At 35.2% G+C, this 20,483-nt stretch overlaps 1 protein-coding gene across 2 annotated transcripts in view; it reads right to left on the reverse strand.

Moving 5' to 3' along the window:
* EDIL3 (EGF like repeats and discoidin domains 3) overlaps positions 1-20,483 on the reverse strand; it is a gene marked incomplete at both ends in the record, with an annotated part of 431,096 nt that overhangs the window by 167,763 nt on the left and 242,850 nt on the right. For both annotated transcript variants that reach the window (XM_080696996.1, XM_080696995.1), the window contains one exon: positions 7,931-8,044. In XM_080696996.1, the coding sequence (XP_080553122.1) occupies positions 7,931-8,044 (114 nt within the window). The remainder of the gene's footprint in view (positions 1-7,930; positions 8,045-20,483) is intronic.

Here is a 20,483-nt window from a genome sequence, read left to right on the forward strand (position 1 = left end):
ATCTCAGGCTCATATTGATAGGCCTAAATTTCACCTAAGCACCCAAGAATGCCATGCTAACATGTGTAGAGGATAATGTCTGGCCCGCAAATTACATTTTGACAATGTTCCAACTTTTTAGTTGAGGGAAGACTTCATTTCTGGTAGTTTTATAATGGTATTTTTTTCTATATTGGACATAATTTGTTTGGGTTCTCCCTATTTTCAGCAAGTCTGATGATTATGGTTGAAGAGATTGATATTCTAGTCTGAGAAAAACAATATTTTTCAATGATCCACTATAGTTCTAAATTTTGTGAGCACTAAATCAAGTTTTGTTATTTCTAAACACTTTTGACCGCTTAGTATTTTATCTTTCTTTGAATTGGGAAACATTAGGGTAGGTTTTTTTTAAGCCTTGAGAATTACAAGGATAATTTATAATCATTGGATATAAATACTTTCAACACAAATGGAAATGCTGACATATTTGTAAGATCAAGAAGTTCTTAATGAATATTTGGTTAATTATTTGCAATCAAATTGTCAGGTAATGAGAATCTGATATAATTTGTCAGAGATATTTAACAAGTCCTAGAAAGTCTATCCGAGAGAATTTTTCAGATACTTATTTTTCATTACATTATTATTATTATTATTATTATTATTATTATTATTAATTTTGGTGGTACTGGGGTACCTGAAAGCCCTTCTACCTCCGGGCTACACTCCAAGACCTATTTTATACTTTTTTATTTTTGGAAACAGGCTCTCTTAAGCCAACGCGGCTGGCTTCGAACCTGTGCGATCCCCCTGTCTCCACCTCCTAAGCGTCGGGATTACAAGAGTGTGCCACCACGCCCGGCATTACATCATTATTTTAAGGTATAGCAAGTAAAGTTTCAAGTTGTGATATATCTGGAGAAACTGTTGGGTAACATTTGGAGAAATATACCCAAAAGCATCTCTTTGAAGAGGGAACTTACCTGTCAGACACAGAAAATTCATTTCAATTTTGTCACAGAGTTAATTTTTGTGTGTTTATTGTTGCAAAGACTTCAACATACAGTACTTTTGATATCATTTCTTTACTTAAGGACTATGACTATTTACATATTTAAATACTTTTACATAAAAATATTTTCTTTTTAAATTGACACCTATTTTTAAAGCACGTGAGGAAATAAGTTAAAAATACCCATATTCAAGTATATATATACTATATATATATATATATATATATATATATATATGGTTAATCATACTTATATCTCTGTATATTCATGGTAGACTTGAAATATTATAGATCTCAATATTATGTTATTAACACAGCCAATTTCTTTTTCTTATGTTCACAAAAAGTGACTCACTGCGGAAAATTGCCCTTCTCCTGCCTACTGATGTTCTAAATTAATGCCTGTATTATATATTTCAGCAAAGAAAAGTAATCCTAAATTAAACTAGGAAATGATTTCAAAGACAAAAATCATTACTAAAGTTCTCTTTCAAATTCTTAAAACATTGCCGGACATGGTAGCACTCGCTTGTAATCCCTGCACTTGGGAGGCAGAGAAAGGAGGATCACGCAGGTTCGAAGACAGCCATGCTGGCTTAAGAGACCCTGTTTCCAAAATAAAATAGGTCTGGGAGTGTAGCTCGGAGGTAGAAGGGCTTCCAGGAACCCCATTACCACACACACACACACAAAAAAAAAAATCCTAAAACATAAAAAAAATTATTGGACTAAAGCTAGGATTAATGGTGAATTTATTTTTTCCCTTGATTTCTTGCTATATTTCCCATACGTTAACATTACCAACCTTAAAGTATACTTTGATGTTTTGCAAGTATTCTGTAGTTACAAAGAATATAGTTTATAAGATAAATTTTAATGTATAAATATTGTTTGCCAGGAACAAGTCATGATCTCCAAAAGGAATTTCTTGATTCTAAAATGGTAAGGCCTAAAAAGTAACTGATCATTCTAAAAATGCTATCACATGATAATTATATAGAATTAACTCAATATTCTCAAGGACAAAAATTTTGTTTAGTATATTATCCTTTTCATTATAAAAATTTCATCTCTACCTACCTTTTCTCATTTTGTTAACGTACCAATTATATATTCTTCTGTTCTTAGCTCAAATATCTCTTCTTTAAACCTTCAGGAGAATAAATGCCCTGGGATAGCTTTCTGTTCTTTGCTTGCATTGTACTCATCAGGTTTTATAATTAGATTTTGTCATTCTTGTTTTATTATTCTTTTAATATGTGTAATTCATAAGAGTAGAAACTGAATTCATTCAAGTCACCCTATGTGCTCCACCTTGAGATAGCAACCTATGTTTGACATAATTTGGTGAATGAATAATTTCATTCATATATATTCTAAAATTCTTATGTATAGTTATGCTAAAATAAGCTCAACAGATATCTGTGGCTAGATGAATAATATTATTTAATACATTCACTTATGTGTGTTTTAATTTGTATTTCACTTCCTTATAAACAGCTCTTTTTCTGAAACTCTACAGAAAATTTTTAAAAATTTACTGCTTTAAAGGTACATAAAACATTTAAAATTACATATTAAATAGGATACTACATGCTATTTCAATATATGTATATAGTGTATAATATGAAAATTAGATCAAACATATTTATTGTCTCAAAAATTTACCATTTCTTTCTGGTGAAAATTTTCAGAATATTTTCTTTTATCTGTTTTAAAATATATACTATATAATTGTTATCTATATTAACTCTTTTATGCAAGAGCTCACTAGAACTTATTTTTGTTTAGCTATTCTGAGTATTCATTGAATACCTTACTTCACTCCTCCCTCCACTCAAGAATTGCAAACATACAAACTCAGGTGATGCCAAGCATAGTAGCACAAGCTTGTAATCCTAGCATTTGGGAGGCTGAGACAGGAGGATTGTGGTTCATGGACAGCCTCAGCTACTTAGTAAGGCCCTTTGCAACTCAGTAAGACCCTGTTTCAAAATAAAGAATTAAAAAATAGGGCTGAGGGTGTAGCTTGGAGGTAGAACTCCCTGGGTTTTATCCCTTGTACTGCAAAAACAACAACAAACAAACAAAAAACCACAGGTGAAAAAATCAAATTAGGTGTGTTTGTAGTTCAGAGATGTGCCAATTTCATGCTAAAACAAAGCCCACAAAATCTCCTACAGTGATTTGGTTGGTTTAATAATGTTTACTTAAGTTTTGAATCCCATTATGATATATAATTACATTTCACCAATAAAAATAGAAAAAAATAAAAATAAAAATATCATGAAAATAAAAAATGCTAATGTTATATGATATAAATGTATGTACCTATAAAACATGGTGTGGAAAATATTATAGCTGACTTCTACACAAACTATGTTTAAGAATATATACCCAGGAAAGGTTGGTGAGTTGTTTGCATATATGCTAAAATTTAAAATTGCACAAAATTATAATAAAAGAAAAGAAAGCAACACACTAAAATGCTTGCATACAATTATTATAACTCAGATTTTTATTTCTATTTATTTTTGCAATTATTTAATTATTTGACCCAGATATTTTATATATAATAATAAATTTGGGGGGGCGGTACTGGGGCTGGAACCCAGGGGCATTCTACCTCTGAGCCACACTTCCAGCCCTAGTTTTTATTCTTTACTTTGAAACAGAGTCTCACTGAGTTGCAAAGGGCCTCACTGAGTAGCTAAGAATGTCCTCAAACCATGATCCTTCTGTCTCAGCCTCTCGAATGCTGGGATTACAAGTGTGCGCCACCATGCCCTGCATATATATGATAATAATTTAAACCTGTCTCTCAATGTAAATCAAATGAAATAATTCAGCCTATAAATACTCAGAACTATTATCTAACTACAAAATATGCAAGAAATGGAATGTGAAGCTCATAGCACAGAGTCCAGATGAGGCATTTGTGGCTTAGAAAGGGTAACTAATTTGTTCAGGATGTGAAATTACAAATACAAAACGTCATAGTTAAAACCCCAGTTGTATTTGAATGCATAGCCTATATTTTTCCTTCTAATGTTGCTACCACTGGTCAAAGTTGTCATGTCCAAATGTACACAGTGGAATCAACAATACTCCTGTTAACCTGCAAGGAGCAGATCAGGATCACAGGCTCCTCAGCTGCAGTGGTTGGGACTGAAGCTGACACTGGACTTTACTAAACACGTGAACCAAATCAAATTATTTAGTCATTCAGGAGCCCAATTTTCTATGTAAAATGGAGGATATAATAAAAGTAACTACTCCAAAGATTGATAAGAATATTAAATAAATTGATATTTACAGTACTTAGAACAATGCTTGGGACACAATAAAGTCTAAAATTAATATCAATATTCTAATATGATAATTAGTGACAAGATAATTGAGCAATATATTTGTAATTTACATATTCATCTTTGCAGAAACAACAGTTGTGTTAAGAATAGAAAACACATCATTTATTTATTTATAAAATGTGTTATCTTTTTCTTTGAATAAACCTTCAATTACACAAAGGTATTTGGTATTACATATTGATATCAAAAATAAATATACAAACATATTGTATAATGAGTCTATATTTGTGTGTTTGTAAATACCAGTTCACTTGTTATCAAGGTTAAAGGGCTATAGATGCTCAAAAATAAACATAAAATATTAATTTATAATTTTTAAAATATATCTGAGTGTATCATATTTGTTCTTAAAATTTAGCCTATGAAATTATACAGGTTATTTTACTGAGTTTTTATAAAAAACTAGAAAATTTGTTATTTTGAAATATTACTTTATATTCAGTTAAAGCTGAGAGCTTTTATTTTCCATAAAGCCCTCTGAATTCATTCACATCTTAATTTTTTTGGCATAATAATTTAGTGATGTTGCTTCACAAGAGCTCCCTTGATAACGATCTTAATTTCCAGAAATAGTGTCAGTGGTGGGAATGAGTTTGAGTGCCATTCCTGAAATTTAATCATGTACCATTTAAACAGCCAAGAGGGAAATGTATATGGCTACTTGGGGCCACAGAGCCCAATAAGTGAAAACAATTCTAGTTAGTTTTAAATTAGTTAGCTAATGTGCTATCAATTTCCATTGTACTTACTCTGGTTTAAACGTCACATTCTGTTAAACATATAGGGAAAGTGTTATCTATTCTTATGAGAATACGTTTCTCATCCCAGTTTATCATCATTTCCCTTTAAGGCTGTTTATGGAAATGACCACCTGAACACTTGAGCTTATATCATTTAAAAACATTGGGGCCATCTAAATAAGAAAATTAGCTAGAAGGATAGTTGTAATGGTATAATAAATACTATATAAATACTAAATACTATAGGAACGCCTATATGACTTTCACTTATCCATCAACAGCAATTTCAATTAAATGAAAATTAAAACTTATCAAATATTTTATAATAAAAATAAAAGTATAAAGCCAGGAGTGGTGGCACATGCTTGTATTCCCAGTACTTGGGAGGCCGAGACAGAAAGATTGCAGGTTTACAGCCAGCCTCAGCTACTTAGTGAGGCCCTCTGCAACCCTATTTTAAAATAAAGAATATTAGCTGGGCGTGGTGGCGCACGCTTGTAATCCCCACGCTTGGGAGGCAGAGACAGGAAGATTGCGCAGGTTCGAAGCCAGCCGCGCTGGCGTAAGCGACCCTGTTTCCAAATAAAAATATAAAATAGGTCTGGGAGTGTAGCCCGGAGGTAGAAGGGCTTCTAGGAACCCCAGTACCACCAAAAAAAAAAAAAAAAAAAATAAATGAAATAAATAAAAATAAAGAATATTAGTGAGGCCCTCTGCAACTCAGTGAGACCAGGTTTCAAAATAAAGAATAAAAAATAGGGTAGGGAGTGTAGCTCGGAGGTCGAATGCCCCTGGGTTCCATCCCCAGACCCACAAAATAAGTAAATAAATAAATAAAAATAAAGAATAATAAACAGGTCTGAGAGTGTAGTTTAAAGGTAGAATGTCCCTGGGTTCAATCTCCAGTGCCACAAAAATAAATAAATATAAAATAAAGATTTTCCAAGTAAACAATAAGTTGAAGAAACTATATCTAGACATTTACATTAAATCATTTAAATCAGGTATTATTGCCTTAACTTATCTAAAATATAATTAGCAGATAATTTTAATAATTTTTCTAACTTTTCCAGGTAAACTTTATGTCAACTATTAAAGGATTAGTGTGTGTGTGTGTGTGTGTGTGTGTGTGTGTTTTGTCTCTTTGTGGTACTAGGGATTGAACCCAGGTATACTCTACCACTGAGTAACACACACAGTTCTTTTTATTTTTATTTTATTTTTAAATTTGAAAGAGGGAATCCCTAAGCTGTTGAGGCTGGCTTTGAGTTTGTAATCCTTCTGTCTCCCAAGTACTGGAATTACAGACAACATAGCATTTGGCTAAGGATTAAACATTTACCATTTCAAAAGTGATGCAATTTTCTATCAGCATTTAGTATTCATGGAGTACCAACTAGTATGCTGGTTGACATTTCATTATCTTGGTCAAAACTGCTTTAGAATACTACTTGAAAATGAAAATTCAGGTAAAATATAAGATGGTAGTAGTTGCAGACACTGAGAAAAATCAGCAGCATGTAGTTGGACTGTGATTTTCAGTCCACTTTGTCTCTTAGTAAACACTTCATGCAAATAATTATCCTGCCACTTGGTCTATCACCTCAAAACTCTTAGCATTCAAGAATACAAATTGTATGTAAAATCCCTGCCGATGTGTGGGAGAGGTCAACTGGATCCTTCTATATCTCTATATTTTATTTTTCTTACTGTGTTATTACTTGAGACTATCATGAGCTTCTTTTCATGTAAACAAATATGTCATTTTTAATGTCTGTATACATTTTATTATATGAATAAATATGTAGTTTCTTTACTATGAATCCTATAAAAAGACATCTAGATTGTTTCTAGGTGTGTGTGTGTGTGTGTGTGTGTGTGTGTGTGTGTGTTATTACTAGGGATTGAACCCATAGGCATTCTACCTCTGAGAGATATCCTCATCCCTTTTTTTTATATTTTATTTGGAATGGGGTCTTGCTAGGTGGCTGAGAGCCTCACTAAGTTCCTGAGGTTGTTCTTCAAACTGGTGTGGATTCCCATCATACCCAGCTTATTTCCAACTTTTAATTATTTTTATATTAAATAATTATATTAGTGCATTACAATGATCATAATCATGATAGTCATAGTGATGCCTTTATTTATGCTCAAAGCATAATGCTAAGTGAGATAAGCTAGACTGAGAAAATTGAGGGCTGCATGTTTAATCTCATATGTAAAAGCTAGAGACAAAAAAAAAGCGAGCTCAGTTCAGAAAAAATAAAAACAAACAAACAAAAACAAACAAACAAACAAACAAAAAACAAAAAAACCCAAACCATAGAAGAGTGGATGGAGATTGGGGGAGGAGGTTGAAAAGGAAAGGGGGACAGACGGGTGGAGGAAGGAAATAGACCAATACAAAGTACACTTGGGAGCATATATAAATGTGTCACTATGAATGCTATTTATTTTTATTTTCCTTAGATGACATCTGATCCCAGTGACTTTTTTGATCCAAGGTAAACACTCTGGTGATACAAAGTTAGGTTGTAACATAGTCAATAAGAAAATATGACCCATGCAAGAAAAAGGCTGGAGAATCAGAGGAACTGCTGCCTGTTCAGGTTACCATGCTACTCTTATACCTGTTGTATATGGGATGGGAGCATATCCTGGAAAATATATGCCTACTATAATATTGAAAATGACAGATATGGAAATTGCCATTTCAATCAGTTATGCACTTTGAAAGCAAATGATATTGATTTTGGCCCTGATTCCATAATAAATGGAGGATATATAAATACAAATATAAATACTTACTATAGATAAATACTTACTATATTGACAGTTTCTTCCCATAAATTCTCCAGGGCACTCACAGGAATAGTTAGCAACAAGATCCGTACATATACCACCATTTTTGCAAGGTTCAGCTTCACATTCATTTATATCTGAGAAAAACAAAATTAGAGGAAGGAAATTATTGGCAAAAAGATTGGACATTAGGAGGTTTAGGCATTTTAAACTAAAATTCTGAAAAATAATATTTCTTTGAGTGTGCATGTGCCAAAAATACAAATGCTGCTTAACTAGCACGTCATTAAAAATCAAATTTAATCAATTTCAAATAGACTTGAGAATCCAAGTGAAAGAACAACAGAACTAAACCATTCCAATTCTGAAAATAAATTTGAACAGTTTGGGGAAATATTCAGTGTATCCTTGGAATTAAATCAAACAAATTAACCCTGATAGAGAGATGAATTGGTTTCACTTACATGATCTAGAAACCACCCCACTGCAAATGCCAATTAACACTGTCTCATTTCATCTTAATTCATTAAAATTCTAACTGACAAAGATGTTTTAGTTTCTAAATAGTTTGCCTTTGATGAATGCGATGAGAAGCAAATTAGAGTTAATAGCTAACGCTCGTTACATGCAAAGTATAATAAATGTAAATGATGATCACTTCCTAATCTCATTCAAGAGTTTCTAAAGTTAGGATGACTAAAGGGACCTACCTTGAATATACCATTATCACTCATTGCAAAACTAGTTGAAATAGAAAACATTCAGCAAATTATACTAATTTCCAGGCTAATTTTGGAAAACAGTGAAAATAAGTATGATTTGAATGCAAAAAGACCTAATGTCTAATTCAGTCAAATATCAATCCCTGATATTAACAATCATTCCTTCTAGGCTTAGCACTGTGCTCGGTCCAAAGGAGCTAGTAAAGTAGTTGAGATCGGGCTACTTCACCATCACCTTTGCCTCCCATCATCTACTCCCATCAAACTGTCCTGAATTCCCAAATCTGTTTTTGGTGGTTTTGTTTTAAAGCATTTTATGGACCTAAATGGCATTCTTGGCAGTTGTCTATTTATATTCTTCACACCCCTTTACCTAATCAGATGGCAGGCTCCATATATGCCTCTCCTGCCCTGCCCTGTTCTTTGTACTTCTGAAATGCTACACTCTACCTGGAAGACCAGGGTGCCCAATAAACGTTTCCTGATAAACTGTGTGTGCATGTGTGTCTGCATGTACCAGTGTACGTGTGAACTACTCCTGGGCCTATTTTATTTTTTATTTAAAACAGGGTCTCGCTAGAATACTCAAACATCAACAAAGCAAGTTATAATTTAGGACATCTAATTCTAAAAACAAATAAAAACCCTTGACAGATAACACCTTTACTGAAAGGTTAAAATGAGTTGGAATGAATTAAAACTGAATTTACAAAAGTGGAAATGCTTCATAGATAAGCTCAATTTTTGCTAAATAAAAAATACTTTCCATTGTTTAAACTCAATTGCTTAAATTTACACTTTTCAAAGATTTTTTTTTTAACTCAAAAACTACTTAGGCTGTTTTACACTGTAGAAGTAACCCTTTCTTAGACCCTTTCTCTGGAACTTAAGTCTACCCATGCTCTGGAATGTAGCGTCTTTATCATGGCTTCCTCTTTTACTGTACCTCCACTTCCCTCAATAAAGCTCATATGCTTCCCTAAAGATGACCTAAATCTAATTTTATTAAAATGTAAATGCCATTTTAAATGACTGATATTCTTTAATAAAGTATCACATTGAGCCAAACACATCGACACATGTACATATCCAGCAATGGGCAGGCTCAGAGAACAGATGCAAATCACACAGAAGCATTGATATATTAGTGCAGTCTCTTCAGTGGTAAAGGCTATTTGCACTGTGATTAACACTGTAAGTAATCTAAATGGAAACTGACCTCAATTTGTATAAATCATGTTTAATTAAAGACTAGATATACATGTTCTCAGAATTTAATGTAATGAGATGAAAATTAAACATCTTTGTGATAAATCACATGCAGTTCTATTTGCCACAGATGAAGTCATTATCATTTTCAGAAAAAAGCCCACATCTGTTCTAAATATCGTGGAATATAGTAGATTATTTTTATATCTAAGAATGATTTAACCCAACAGTTCTTTTACAAAATAAGAATTTCCTTACTTGATTTGACTTAAGGTTCATTTATAATATAATAACCATATTTTTGAGGTTTTAGTTTATATAACTTTCTCATGGAAACTGTTTTAAAAAAAATAACCTCTTTGAAAACATGAAGTATGCCGGGCGTGGTGGCACATGCTTGTAATCCCCCATGCTTGGGAGGCAGAGACGGGGATAGCACAGATTCAAAGGCAGCCTTGCTGGCTTAAGAAAACCTGTTTCCAAATAAAAATATAAAAAAATAGGTCTGGGAGTGTATCCCAGAGTTAGAAGGGTTTCCAGGAACCCCAGTACCACCAAAAAAAAAAAAAAAAAAAAAAGAAAAGAAAAGAAAAGAAAAGAAAACTTGAAGTATGATCACAGCAGCCATCTGAGCCCAGAAAAACATAAAACTATGATGCCTTGATGCCTACTATGTTCTGAAACCAAGGCCCAGAGACCACACTGTATCTCCTGACTCACTCCTGTCTATGTGAGGTGTTTTCTCTGTTATTTTTCTTTCGGGTGAAGAAAAAAAGGAAATAAGAGATGAGAAAAAATTAGTTGAATGTGTTTGCAATGAAGCATAAATTTCTTGGAAGCAAAGCACTTCTCTATTAGGATTCCTGGTCCCTGTCTCTGTTGTAACTTATTACAAGGATGCATTCATTTTACATGCAGAAATTATGACACTTTGCTTTTACTTATTATGTTGTATTTGACTTATCTTTTTTTTAACAGATCTATAAAGGTATATGGACAGTCTACCCTATTCCTAACAGAAATATTGCCAACCCATGAGACTGCTAGTCTGAAGAATTGATTCCTTCAATAACTTACAAATTACTCATATATTCACTAAGACTAATTTGAATACTCATTCCTTAGAACGTTTTCTTATATACATCTGTATCCTAATAACTACTGTCATTCCTTTTGTTCTTTGTATTGGATCTTTATCAGAACCAATACTGTTCAAATTACTGCTCTTGAAATCAGGTTATCAATAAAGTTTTGAAAACCATAATTATATCACCTGTTTCTTATTTGGTCCTTTCTTGCATAGAAACCATTTTTCTTCTCCCCAGAGAATTATATTTAAGAATGCAATAATCCTAATCTTCATTATAGACTCACTAACTGCCCAAAATTGGAATGAAAATTTCTAAAGTCTGATTCCCTGGGGCCTCCTCTAAATATTAAAAACAACCATTTAATTAGTTAATTAGTTCATTAATTAATTTTCAGTCTATCTCACCTTTGTACCCTACAGAGTAGGAACTGTAATAGTTTATATTCTTGTATCATCACTGTCTCAGTTATCTTGAATTCCCTTAGAACTCCTTAGGTGGATACCAAAATCCCGTAGTTTAGATACATTTACTTTGTAGACTTGGTGTTTTAATACTGAAAAAATTTTAGACTGGGACATTCAATCCTTCTAGAGACCAAATTTTACCTAAACACTCCCTTAGCAAATTTGTGTCTTTTTTATCCCCAAAGAACATACCCATTCCCATGAACATCAGGAAGAAACACTGATTTGGGGGGCTGTGAATTCTTGTTTGATATTTGATCATAATCAGTTACTTGGCCAATAAAATAAAGTAGTAGTTACAAGGTACTAGTAAAGTCCAAATCATGGGAGAAGTAGATGAGGGTAGAGCTAATCAATAGGTGCCTCTGTAACTCAAATAATCAATGATATGAAAAACACTGATAAAAGTTACAAGAAAAACATATAATAGAAGACCCCCAAATCCCAGTGTCCTTTTTTCCTCCTTCGTGGAAAACTTTTACAAAAGTACAAACTATCTCAAAAGATATGTTATCGAAAAAATGGTGACTGTGGTACACAGCACTTCTCAGTGGCTGAAATAAAAGTTCAACTACCAAGAAGGCAGCATCTTAACCAACAAAATAAATATGTCTCAGGAACCAAAACAGATCCAGGAACCTCGGCAGAAGGAAACCAGAAATGCTGAACTGCGAGATACACTGGGGAAAAAAAAAAAAAAATCAAGCATCGGATCTGTAGTCGAACCGCCAGCGCTAGCGGGGGTGGCGGGTCCAAAGCGCAATCCCTGGACCTGACTGACACATTGTGGCAAAATACCCCAAGAGTTTGAAAACAGAAATAGAGCCCCAACATCTTAAGCAGTGTGCAGTGCCAGAGCCAGAAGCCCGTGTGCTCATCAAAGGCAGGACCAAAGTGGTACAGCGAGTCCTCCAGACACTTGGATCAAGGAAGCCAGGTATCTGCGTGCGTTTAGAGAAGCTGCAGGACTAAGCCTTCGCCCTAGGTCTGGTGCTAGCCCTGGGCACCTTTTCCCCCTGCCCCAGGATCCAGTGCTATCCTTGTGCGCCCTGCTTGTGCCCCAGAACCTGCACTAGCCTACACCCCTAGATCTGGCGCTCCCCCTGTGCGCCTAGCCCTCGCCCCAGGTCCAGCGCTAGTCTTGTGCACGCTGCCTGAGCCCCAGCGCTAGCCTTGCAGGCCCTGCCCACTCCCCAGGACAGCGCTAGCTGTGTGTGCCCCACCTGCACCCTGATATGAGCGCTAGCCTTGGGTGCCCAACCAGCGCCCCGGGTCCAGCACTAGCCGTGTATACCCGGCCCACGCCCTGGACCCAGTGCTAGTCTTGAGCGCCCTGCCCAAGCCCAAAACGGAAGCTAGCCTGTGCACCCCGCTTGCATCCCTGGACCCAATGCTAGCTCTCTGTACCTGCTCCGCACCCTGAGACTCGGCACTAGCCTAGAGTGCCCAGCTGCACCCTGGGTCCAGCGCTAGCCCTGTGGACCTTACCCTGCCCAGGACCAGGTGCTAGGCGACTGTGCCAACCTACACCCGGGGACCAGTGATAGCTGTGGATCCAGTCCGCCCCCCGGGACCCAGCAGTGCTTTGGCGGTAATTGTGTGTGCCCGGAATCCTACAGCAACCCCCTGCAGCCAGGGTGCACCTTGGAACCCCACGGACTAGCCCAGTTAGAATTTCCAGAGACACAGGAAAGGTCCTCAAGGTGCAATACCTGAACAGGATCTCAGGGGAGGTTCCAATTATACTTTGGACACCCTCCAACCCTGCAGTAAGGAAGCACAGGCCTGAGTCCAGGGTAGAGAGTGCAGAGGCGTGGACTACAGGATGGAAATACAGGACAAATTAAGAGACATTGAATTATACTCTGAAAGATACCACAGCAATCAGACATATATATATATTATAATTTGGTGGCACTGGGGTTCCTGGAAACCCTTCTATTTCCGGGATACACTCCCAGACCTATTTTTATACTTTTTTTTTTTTTAAATTTGGAAACAGGGTCTCTTAAGCTAGTGTACACGGCTGGCTTGGAACCTGCACAATCCTCCTGTCTCTGTCTCCAAAGCATGGGGATTACAAGTGTGCTCCACCATGCCCAGTCAGACATTAAGATATTATATGGACCTGATCCCATATTTGTAAATTAGCTGGGTTTTTTTTTAATCTTTTTATTCCCCTTCTTTCTTTTCCTTTCCTTTTTTTTTATAGGTTTGATAGTTTGCTTTGTTTTTTGGTCTCACACAGTTGCTAGTTCTTTTTATTTTATTTTTGTCCTTTTTCCTCCTTCATATTGTTTTTTTTCCTTTATTTCTTTTTCCTCTTTCGTTTTTTTGTCTTTGATTATATAATAGTTAGCTTTTGTATTTTGTGTTGATACTTTATTTGTGTTTGTTTGCTCCTTCCCCCGTCCCTCTTACAACCTTCCCCACTCAAGCCTATCTACTCACTTCCCTCAAAACTTTTTCCCATACTGTATCTCCTTATTTAATATCCAAGGTACTTCATGTCTCCAAACTTAAATACTCTACTAACTAAAGAGTCATACTATCTAACTCTCTTTCATTCTCAACAAGATATTACCTTATTATACTTAAATTCTTACTCAACCTAAACATATCCTCTACCTAACCTGACTCCTATACACATCACCCCGGCTCCTTCCCCATCACCCAAACCTCACCATTGGAAAAAGTACTGCTAACCTGCTGACACCGATAAATTCCTAATACTAATATTGGATTGGACATAATACTCACAAACAATGGGAAGATTTAAGAAAAACAGGCCTGAGAACCTTGAAAATATGAGAACCAGGAATAATGAAGAGACAACAGAAATCACGAATACTGACCTACAAGCAATGCAAGAAGGAGAGTTCAGAATCTTGATCTACAATATGATGAAAGGCTTTAAAACAAGTCTACAGAAAATGAAAGAGGAAGTAGAAACACTAAGAAAGAATCAGAAAGAGATCTGGAATAAAATGAAAGAGCCAATAAATGAAATGAAGACAGCAATAGAAATAAATTCTGGAAGATTAGATAAAATGGAAAGTAGAATATCACTGTTAGAAGACAATTTATTCAAAACCAAAAACAGTCAATAGCATACAGAAATCATTACAGCAATAAAACCTAAACATCCAACAAGTATGGGGCAATATGAAGTGTCCTAACTTAAAGATAAACAGCATTGAAGAAGGGATAGAGGTACAGACCAAGGATATCCATAATCTCTTGAAAGAAATAATTTCAGAGAATTTTCCAAATATGGAAATAGACTTGGATCTTCACATTCAGGAAACATACAGAATACCATTAAGACAAGATCAAAGAAGAACCTACCCATACCATGTAATAATCAAAATGACCAACATAGAGGCCAAGGAAAGAATCTTAAAAGCAATGAGAACAAAAGGACTGGTGACATTTAGGGGCAAAACAATAAAATCACCTCATACTATACAACCCAAGTCATGAATGTCAGGAGAGACTGGTATGATGTGATCCAGACCCTGGAAGAAAACAACTTCCAACAAAAACTGCTATCTCCAGCAAAACTATTATTCAAAATTGATGGAGAAACAAAAATGTTTCAAGATAAGCAGAAATTCAAAAATTTCATGAGTTCTAAGCCAACACTAGAGAAGATACTTAAAGAAATAAAACATAAAGAAGAAAAAAGAAGCAGACTCCAGAACCAAGGAAGAGATGAAGTTGATCAGTAGGCATCTAAGTAAAAAAGAAATAATATTATATCCAACAGAAGAGAGAACAAAAAATAACAGGAAACAAACACCATATTTCAATAATAATGGTGAATGTCAAAGTACTTAACTCTCCAATCAAAAGACATAGACTGGCAATGTGGATTAAAAAACATAATCCAAATATATGCTGTTTGCCAGAAACTCACCTTACAGCAAAAGACATTCGTGACTGAAAGTGAAAGGATGAAAAAAGATATATCATGCCAATGGAGACCAAAAATGGGTAGGAATAGCAACACTGATATCCAACAAATAATAATGGTGAATGTCAAAGTACTTAACTCTCCAATCAAAAGACATAGACTGGCAATGTGGATTAAAAAACATAATCCAAATATATGCTGTTTGCCAGAAACTCACCTTACAGCAAAAGACATTCGTGACTGAAAGTGAAAGGATGAAAAAAGATATATCATGCCAATGGAGACCAAAAATGGGCAGGAGTAGCAACACTGATATCCAACAAAACACACTTTAAGCTAAAATGCATCAGAATAGACAAAGAAGGGCACTTTCTTTTATCAAAAGGAACAACCCACCAAGAAGATATAATGATAGTAAATGTCTATGCCCCAAATGTGGGTGAAGCCACATTTGTAAAACAAACCCGCCTGGACATCAGATCTCAAGTAGACCCAAATACAATAATAGTGCGAGATTTTAATACACCTCTCACACCACTTGATAGACCTTCAAGGCAAAAGATGAGTAAAAGACACTTCAGAACTAATGAAAACTATAAACCAAATGGACCTAATAGACATATACAGAATATTTCAACCAGGAAGAACAGAATACACATTCTTCTCAGCAGCCCATGTCACCTCCAAAATAGATGACATCCTGGGACACAAGCAAGCACCAGCAAATTCAAAAGATGTAATATAGTTCCCTGCATCTTTTCAGACCATAATGGAATAAAAGTAGAAATCAACAACAGGAAACCCAAAAGAAACTATTTAAATACATGGAGATTGAATGATACATTATTGAATGAGTGGGTAAGATCAGAAATTAGGGGAGAAATAAAGAAATTTCTGGAATTAAATGAAAATAGAGCAACAACTTACCAAATTCTATGAGACACTTTGAAGGCAGTGTTGAGAGTAAAGTTCATAGCATTGAGTGCCCACATAAGAAGAACAGAAAGTTGTCAAGGAAGCAACCTAATAACACAACTCAAGGACCTAGAAAGACTGCAACAAATCCCAAAGCCAGCAGATGGCAGGAAATTATTAAAATCAGAACAGAAATAAAAGAAATAGAGAAGAAAAAACAATTCAAAGAATCAACAAAACAAAAAGCTGGTTAGAAGATTAATAGGATTGACAAACCCCTGGCCAATCTAACCAAAAGAAAGAGAGAATCAACTCAAATTATTAAAATCAGAAATGAAAAAGGAGACATCACAACAGATAGTGGGGAAATTCAAAGGATTATCAGAAACTATTTCGAGAATTTATACTCCAACATACTAGAAAACATGGAAAAAACTGATAGATTTCTAAGCACATATAACCTACCTAAACTGAACCAAGAGGACACAGCAAGCCTAAACCAACCAATAGCAAATAAAGAAATAGAAACATCAATAAAAATTCTGCCATCAAAGAAAAGCCCAGACCCTGATAGGTTTCCAGCTGAATTTTACAAAACTTTCAGTGAAGAACTAATAACAATACTTCACAACTTGTTCCAGGAAATTGAAAGAGATGGAATTCTCTCTAATTCCTTCTATGAGGCCAGGATCAAATTAATCCCCAAACCAAGCAAAGATATCTCAAGAAAGTAAAATTACAGACCAATATCCTGAATGAACATAGATGCAAAAATTCTAAAGAAAATACTAGCTATATGCATTCAAAACTGTATCAAGAGAATTGTACACCATAACCAAGTTGGTTTCATCCCACAAATCAATACATGTTATTCACCACATAAATAGAACTAAGAACAAAAACCACATGATCATATCAATAGGTGCTGAAAAAACATTCAACAAAATCCAACACCCATATATATTAAAAACATGGTAGAAAATTGGAATAAAAGGAACATATTTGAACATCATTAAGGCAATATACAATAAACCCAAAGCCAACATCATATTGAATGGGGAAAAACTGCAAGAATTCCCTTTAAAGTCAAGAACAAGAGAAGGATGCCCACTATCACCTCTCCTTTTTAATATAGTCCTTGAGACACTTGCCACAGGAATAAGACAAGAGAAGGAAATCAAAGGAATTCAAATAGGAAGAGAGGAATTAAAATATTCTTATTTGCAGATGATATGATTCTTTATCTAGAAGATCAAATGAACTCAACCAAAAGACTACTGGATCTGATTAACCAATTCAGCAAAGTTGCAGGATGCAAAATCAACTTAAAGAAATCAGATGTTCTTCTTTATGCCAACAATGAATCCACAGTGAAAGAAATAAAACTATTCCACTTACTATAACCTCAAAACCAATAAAATACCTAGGAATAAACCTAATGAAAGATGTAAAGACATTTACAGAGAAAACCACAAAACATTAAAGAAAGAAATTGAAGAAGACCTTGGAAGATGGAAAGATCTCCCTTGCTCATGGATAGGCAGAATAAATATCATCAAAATGGCCATTCTGCCAAAAGTGATCTAAAGATTCAATGCAATTCCCATTAAAATACCAACAACATGCCAGGTGTGGTGGCGCACACTTGTAATCCCTGTGCTTGGGAGGCAGAGACAGGAGGATCACTCAGGTTCGAAGACAGCCGTACTGGCTTAAGAGACCCTGTTTCCAAATAAAAACATATAAAAAATAGGTCTGGGAGTGTAGCCTGCAAGTAGAAGGGCTTCCAGGAACCCCAGTATCACCAAAAAAAAAAAAAAAAAATTTCCAACACCATTTCTTATAGACCTCAAAAAATCAGTTATGAATTTTTATGGAGAAATAAAAGACCCAGACTAGCCAAAGCAATTCTTAGCAACAAGAACCAGGCAGGAGGCATCACAATCCCAGACCTCAAATTATACTATAGAGCAATAATAGTAAAGTCAGCAAGGTATTGGCACAACAACAGGCAGACTGACCAGTGGAACAGAATAGAAGATACAGAAACAAACACACACATCTATAGTCAACTGATATTTGACAAAGTCAAACTCATATGCTGAAGAAAAGAAAACCTTTTCAAAAAATGGTACTGGGAGGACTGGCTATCTATTTGTAGAAAGTTTGATCTGAATACTTATTTTTCATGGTGCACAGGAATCAACTCGAGATGGATAAAAGATTTAGAAATTAGACTAGAGACTGTGAAGTTATTAGAGAAAGGCATAGGATCAACACTTCAACATATAGGCACAGGCAGTAACTTTTTCTACAAGATTCCAAAGCGCAGGAAATTAAAGCAAAAATTAACAAGTGGGATGGCATCAAATGAAAAAGTTTCTTCTCATCAAAGGAAACTATCAAGAACTTAAAGAGGAAGCCTACAGAATGGGAGACGCTCTTTACCAGCCACCACTCTGATAGGGGGCTGATATCCAGAATATACAAAGAGCTCAAAAGACTACATTAGCAAAACAAACAACCCAATCAAGAAATGGGCAACTGAACTGAATAGACAATTCACAAAAGAAGAGATACAAATGGCCAATAGATGAACATGAAAGATGTTCAACATCACTAGCCATCAGGGAGATGCAAATAAAAACTATGCTGAGATTTCATCTAGCTCCAATTAGAGTGGCAAGCATAAAGAAATCAAACAACAACAAATGCTGGTGAGAATGTGGGAAAAGAGGAACTCTTTTACATTGTTGGTGGGAGTGCAAACTAGTTGAGCTGCTATGGAGATCAGCGTGGAGATTTCTTAGAAAATTGGGAATAGATCCACCATATGATCCGCCTTTACCACTCCTGGGTATTTTTTCAAAGGGCTTAAAATCAGAGAACTACATTAACATATGCATACCCATGTTCATTGCAGCACAGTTTGTATTAGCTAAAATATGGAACCAATCCATTTATCTCCATCAACAGGTAAATGGATTGCAAATTTATGGGAAATACACACAATGGAATTCTATTCAGCTATAAAGAAGAATAAAATAATAGCATTTGCAAGAAGATGGAAGGAACTGAAGAACATTATGTTAAGTGAGATTAGTCAAGCACAGAAAGAAAAGGGACATATGTTTTCTCTAATATGCCCAAGCTAGGGAGTAGTGGTAATACCAGAGGGACTCAAGATAATGGAGGGGAAATCTCAGCAAAGCTAAAATGGAAGGATAGGAGAGAAAGAAAGCTGAGGTTGTTCAATGGAGGAGCTACATCTGAATATGTGTAATAGTATAAATATAGCATGGTTAACCTGGACACTCATTATTGGGAGGGGAAAAGGGGAATGGGGAGGAGAGGACATGAAAGCACAATCTAAATGTATACCATTTTCAATATGTTTCACATATAAATAAAATAAAGTATAAAAAGAAAAAAGAAGGTAAAAAAAAAAGATATGTTATCAAATTTAGCAGCACTCTAATTTCCAAACCCTAGAGCCAGGAGTGTAGTTCAGTGCAACAACACCGCTTGGGTTCAAACCCTAGTGCCACACACAGGGAATATGTTACCTGATTTGTAAACAGCATAATAATTTGTCCTGCAATAAGTATTTGTTAATTAGTAAGAAAGAACTGAAAATATTGGAGACTCAGAGAATCATCAAACATGTACTGCAGCAGAGAACCTTGATTGGGGCAGTTTTCTAGTCTTCTAAATAATACTCTATTTGGAAAATAATGGAAATAAAGCAATGTTTCTGTGTTATTTTCCACTTTCTTTTTTTCTTCTTTTTTATTTTTGGTGTCAAAGATCAATCCCAGAGACTCTCTCCATCATTGAGCTATATACCTGGCCTGATAGATTCTTCTTTTAAATGTTGCAGTTTTCAAAAGACACCAATGAAAAAGTTCCAAGACCAAAAATTCTGGTTTAAATTATCTTGGGTCAGATGAAGATAATGTTTCAAAAGGAGTGTGATGACTCTGAATGGAAAATAGGGTAGGAAAACACTGAAAAGAACCTCTTCTTATGAACTACATTCATCCATTTGTCTGCTATCCATGCATCCATCCATCCATCCATCCATCCAACCACCCATCCATCCCTTCATCCATTCATCTATCTATCCTTCTATCCTTGGTTTTGTGCTAGGTGCTAAGGAAACACCCAGAGATTACTATGTTTTGCTCCCTTCTTAGTCTTTTACAGTAAAATAGATAATGAAATCAATAGTCACAATACAAAATGACAAATGCTATATA

Source organism: Muscardinus avellanarius, assembly GCF_963383645.1.
Source record: "Muscardinus avellanarius genome assembly, chromosome: 1".
NCBI lineage: Eukaryota > Metazoa > Chordata > Mammalia > Rodentia > Gliridae > Muscardinus > Muscardinus avellanarius.